This window comes from Nicotiana sylvestris, chromosome 4 (assembly GCF_000393655.2).
Source record: "Nicotiana sylvestris chromosome 4, ASM39365v2, whole genome shotgun sequence".
NCBI lineage: Eukaryota > Viridiplantae > Streptophyta > Magnoliopsida > Solanales > Solanaceae > Nicotiana > Nicotiana sylvestris.
Genome location: NC_091060.1, coordinates 104,188,088 through 104,194,158, shown reverse-complemented (window position 1 = coordinate 104,194,158; position 6,071 = coordinate 104,188,088). Strand labels below are relative to the sequence as shown.

The following is a 6,071-nucleotide window of genomic DNA, read 5'->3' as shown; positions in this document are numbered from 1 at the left end:
TTGTCAACCATTCCCACCCATTGCATGCAAATGAACTTTATTCCAGCAAAGGCTAGAAATAATATTGATCGCATTTAGAGAAACTTCCTTTGGAGTTCTATCACAGACCATAGAAAAATCCATCATATCAACTGGAACAAGGTAACATCTCCTAAGCAAGAGGGAGGCCTTGGGCTGTACAAAGCAAAAGGAAAAAATATCGCACTCCTATCAAGCCTACTATGGAGATACCTCTCCATCCTGAATCTCTATGGGCTAAAATAATAAAGGGTAAATACCTTAACTCTCCCAGAATGAATCCTATGGTTTACAAAACAAATGACTCCTATATCTAGAAAAGTACTGCAAAAATTTATTCCTTCTTCTCCAAAGCCATCGCTTGGAATGTTGGAAACGCAAGCGAGATAAACATTTGGGATGATAGATGGGTTATTGAAAAACATACCCTAAGGGAAATAATTGAGGGGCCGTTAGTCAAGGAAGATAAAAAAAATTAACTACATTATTACTAATAAAAATTGGAACCTAGAAGCTCTTCCATGCGACCTACCAAATACGATCTCTAACCGTGTAACACAAACATATATTTCGTTCTCTGAGAAACATAAATGGCCCATTCTTCTGGAAAGAAATGAAAGATGGGAACTTCACAACAAAATCTGCCTGCAACCTTCTCATTAGGCTCACATAGGCAACTCAATCTCATGAACCCTTTCACCATTTCTGGCTATGTAAAGCACCATGCCACAACAAACTCAAAACATTCCTATGGCTATTAGTACGTACATCAACGTCTACCCACTGCAGTTGTCCTAAGCCATACGAAAATAATTGAATAGAATCATGGTGAGGAATGCTTTGAGCGCATGATAAGCCAAGGCAGGCTAACATGCACCACTGATGGCTAGGAGACACAAGCAAGAAGCTCCGACGACTGCTGCTACAATGCTGGTGAACTCGATGATGCAGACTATCACTCCATTAATGTTTGGAAGTTTCTTACCAGCTAGTTTTCAACCAATTGGTGAGGAAAGCGAGCTAAATGGAATGAAAGAGAGAAACGGTAACCAATGGAATCATAAAATTGAAAATTAAGCAAAAGAAGCTCAGAAGTGTAAGAATAAACTGCCACCAAGTCCAAAACGACTACAATTCTCTGAGGTTGGATCTTCAAAGACACCTCCAGATCTGTATCTTGTAGCAACTGCAGATATAGGGGTGGAGAAGACAGTGCATGCAAAGGAACTCCGACAATAGAATAGAAACTCTCAGATGGGGATGAGATTGGAATATAATCCACCAAGTCACAGGGATGGCAAAGTGGTCATTCAAATAGATGAAGATGATGTGAGTGAGTTGAAGGAATATTGGGAAATTGCTCTAATTGGGTATGTATTGAGAGATACTCTGTATTAGAAATCTATGGTGAGTTATGTAGAAATAGTTTGGGATTTTGTATCTAAGCCCCAAATTCTATATTACTATGATGGCTATTATGTTTTTTGATTCACAACTGTGGAGGATAGAGATACAGTTGTTCAAGAAAGGCCATACACATATCATAACAAGTCATTTATCTTATAGAATTAGGAGAGAGAATTCCATTTTGATCCTAAATGTATCACTACTATTCCACTGTGGATTCACTTTCCTAGTTTATTGGTTGGGTATTGGAATGCTGATGCTCTAAGCAAGATTGCTAGTGATGTTGCTATGCCAATGTACACAGACAAATACATAGCTGAATTGAACAAAATCTCTTATGCAAGAGTGCTAGTGAAAGTGGACATAACAAAGTCATTGGTAGAGAATGTTGAAATTGTGACTCCCAATGGTATTAAACAGCAGGAAATTCTATACGAGTGGAAGCCAAAATTTTGCAATAAATGTTTGCATTTTGGGTATGATGTTTTTGAATGTTGGAAGCTAATTAAGCAAGAAGAAGATGCTGAATTCAAAGCCCTTAAAAGAAGAAATAGAGGCAGAAGGAGGAGAGTTGTTCAGGAATGGAAGTCAAAAGATCAACAGGAACAGGATGAGAGGAATGGTAAGGTGACTGAAATGAAACCTCCAATAGAAGGTGACAAAGGGAAACGGAACTCTAAAGCTAACACAGATCAAAGAAGAATGATGATACATAGAGATGATGACACTGAAAGACAGAATACTTCAATAGATCAGCATGGTAAAATTGATAAAGTTAGCAATGCTAATAGATTCAGAGTATTGGAAGAATATGGACAAACATCTGCACAGGGAGGGGGTTTGACTCCTGACCCCATACAACACCCATCATAATCATTAGTACTTGGAACATAAGAGGGATGACCAAGCTCTATAAGCAGAATGAATTGAAAATCATTCTACAAAAGAATAAAATAGATATCTTAGGATGTCTGGAAACTAGAGTCAAAGAAAAGAAAGCAAAAAAGATATTGTACAAGGTAGCAAAGGATTGCGGTTATTGCTGCAACTATACAAAGGATGAGAATGGTAGAATTTGGGTTCTGTGGAAGACCAATCTTTTAGTCAACATAGTTCAAGTTCATGAACAAGTTGTTCATTGTATAGTGAGTGATTTAGTGACTGGATATCAGATTATGTTGACAGTAGTGTATGCTAGAAACAAATTGTAGGAAAAAGCAAGTTTATGGTGTGACTTACAACTGATAGGGGGGCAGGTTCAACTTCCATGGCTCATAAGTGGTGACTTCAATAATGTCCTAACCATTGATGATAGGTTAGGACAACCAGTTACTATGAATGAGGTGAAAGAATTCAAGGATTGTATTAACTCTATGCAACTGACCCCATTGAAGACAAAGGGTTGCTTCTATACTTGGTGCAATAAGCAGCATGCAAGTGACAAGGTATACAGTAAGATTGACTGGGCCTTTGGGAACTTTGAATGGATCAAGGACTATGGGCATGTGGAAGCTGATTGCCTAGAACCTGGGGTGTCAGATCACTCACCTATAGTGGTCCAAATATGGAGAAGAAAGAATATATATCCTAAGCCATTCAAGTTGTATATGGTAACAATGGAACACAAGGAGTTTCAATCTATGGTGGATAAAGTATGGAAGCAGAAGTTGGGAAATGACCCTATGGATAGCATATGGCAGAAGTTATAACAGCTGAAAACTGTGACTAAAGAATTAAACAGGAAAATGACAAGCTATGAGAAAAGATTGAGCCAAATAAGATAGCAACTGGAGTATACTCAGATTAATTTGAAGTTTGATCCCTTTACTCAGGATCTGATTGAGAAGGAAAAGCATACCTTGCAGGAACTAGAGAAATGGAGTATAATAGAAGAAAAAGTTCTGAGATAAAAGGCAAGAGTCAACTGGATAGATTATGGGGATTCAAACTCTAAATATTTCTATGCACAACTGAAGATCAAAGCAACTAAGAACTCAATTACTATTGTGTATAATGATATGGGAACTAGAGTCACAGAACCTAAAGTTATAGAAAAAGAATTCATCACCTTTTTTAAGCATCTTATGGGAACTGACATTGGGATCAAGCCATGTCCTAATACCAAATTCATCAAAGCAGGAGCGTGCTTATCATTGAAACAACAACATGATCTAATAAAGAAAGTAACATATGAAGATGTTGATGAAGCAGTGAAAGACATGCCAAATGATAAAGCCCATGGAGTTGAGGGCTTTCCAATAGAGTTCTTTAAAATACACTGGGAAGAAGTGAGACAAGATGTATATGATGTTGCGTTGTTCTTTTTTCAAACAAGCAAGATGAAGCAAACATGGAATTGCACAACCATAACATTGATTCCAAAAGTTCCTACACCTACAACTATGAAAGACTATAGACCTATTGCTCGTTGTACAAAATCATTGTTAAGATTCTAACTGAAAGTATCAAAAAGGTAATTGAGTATATAATTGGGAAAGCACAGTCTGCATTCATAGAAAGGGGGGGGCATTGTGGATAATATATTATTTAGTCATGAGTTGTTCAATAGTTACAATAGGAAAGGCTTATCTCCAAGGTGTGTACTCAAGGTTGACTTAAGGAAAGCATATGATTCATTGGACAGGCAGTTCCTTAGATATATGCTCACAGATCTTGGCTTCCCTCAGAAATTCATTATATGGATAATGGAGTGTGTGACAACAGTGTCGTATTCTCTAGTACTGAATAGAGGATTCACTAGACCTTTCCCTGCTAAGAGAGGTATAAGACAAGGAGATCTAATGTCTCCTTATCTGTTTGTAATTGCTATGGAGTACTTGTAGAGGGAGATGAATCAATTAGCTATGCAAAAAGAGTTTAAATTTCATCCAAAGTGCAAGAAGCTGGGAGTGACACACATTTGTTTTGCTGACGATTTGTTAATGTTTTTTAGGGGTGACACACAATCAGTTACTATATTGTAGGAAACCTTTAATAGGTTCTCAAATGCATCAGGATTGCAGGCAAGTGCAGAAAAGAGTTCTATTTATATTGCTGGTGTAGCACAATATATAAAGGAACAACTGATCGAGATTATTGGATATGCAAATGGTAGTATACCTTTTAAATATCTAGGAGTTCCACTATCTGCAAGAAAATGGAACATTCATCAATGCTTGCCTCTGGTTGAAAAGATTACAAAGAGAGTAAGATGTTGGTAAGCTAGGATGCTTTCATACTCAGGAAGAATTCAACTCATAAAATCAGTGTTATTTGGAATACAAACGTATTGGGATCAAATTTTCTTATTGCCAAAGAAGATCATGAAGATGATATAGACTATATGTAGAACCTTCTTGTGGACTGGTTCAACTAATTATTCCAGGAAAGTACTGATTGCGTGGGACAGAATATGTCAACCTAAAACTACTGGTGGTTTGAATGTGATTAATATGAAGATATGGAATAAAGAAGCTTTATTAAAACATCTCTGGGCCTTGGCTATGAAGAAGGATACTTTATGGATTACATGGGCTCATATCTACTACATAAAAAATAGGCTTATTGAAGAGGTAAGCACACCCAAAACAGCAGCATGGGTGGTGAGGAAGATCATAGAGTCAAATGATGACGTACAGAAGCTGAGGTCAATTCATAACAATCTCATAAACACACTAGACAACTTTGTGAAGCAAGGCAAATTTCAGATACATAAAGCTTATGTCCAATTGCAGCCTCAATTCCCCAAAGTAGATTGGAAGAGTATTCATCTACATGCACATATTCATCCTAGGTTCAAGTTCCATCTATGGTTGGCTATCCACCAAAGGATAACAACTGTGGATAGACTTGCCAAGTTTGGTATTTAAGTTCAGTTAGAATGTGTGTTCTGTGCAAAGACTGTGAAAATATTTGATCACCTATACTTTGGTTGTCCAAGTACAAACATTCTATGGGAAAGAGTGTTGATATGTATGGGCAATGTGAGGCGATAGGAAGCTGGCAGCATGAACTGAAATGGATAAGCAGTATGACAAAGAGGAAAGATTGCAGGGCAGAAATGATCACAACATTGTTTGCAATGGTTGTCTACTACATCTGGCATGAAAGGAACTCGATGCGATTTAACAAAGGAAGATACAACATAGATGAACTTTGCAAGGAAATTGCAATACATATACACATACAAGGCAGAAAGAAGATCAAATGGCGAGCAGAATTGGAGAATTTAAAAAATATTCCTTAGTATAACAACTTGTAATTAATGTCAGTATAGTATAGTTTTACTTTGTAATAGTAAATAGCAGATTAGTGGTTAATCTGGGAATGTAAAGACAATTTTTTGATGAAATAAAAGCCAAATTCTGTCCAAAAAAAAATAATCAAATGTAACTCCTGCAAATATTGTGGGACATAGGAAAACATAAACCACATATTCTTCATTGCCTTATGAACAGTACAATATGGGTAGAGTTAAACATCACCAACCCAACATCAAACCAACTAGATTGGATAAAAGATACTTGTACCTCCACTACGAGTATCCTCCTACCCAATAACACATCAATACCTTTGGCTGTTATCACCCCAATTATCCTTTGACATATTTGGCTCAATCTTAATTATAATTATTTCAACAACTGCTC

The 6,071-nt window shown here is 36.9% G+C and overlaps 1 protein-coding gene across 1 annotated transcript; it reads left to right on the top strand.

The window, feature by feature from the left end:
• The first annotated feature begins 1,272 nt into the window (after positions 1 to 1,272).
• LOC138889940 (uncharacterized) lies at positions 1,273 to 2,298 on the top strand. Its single transcript, XM_070173287.1, has 2 exons — positions 1,273 to 1,388; positions 1,656 to 2,298. The coding sequence occupies exons 1-2, from the start codon at positions 1,273 to 1,275 to the stop codon at positions 2,296 to 2,298; spliced, it is 759 nt and encodes a 252-aa protein (XP_070029388.1).
• The last annotated feature ends 3,773 nt before the right edge of the window (positions 2,299 to 6,071 follow it).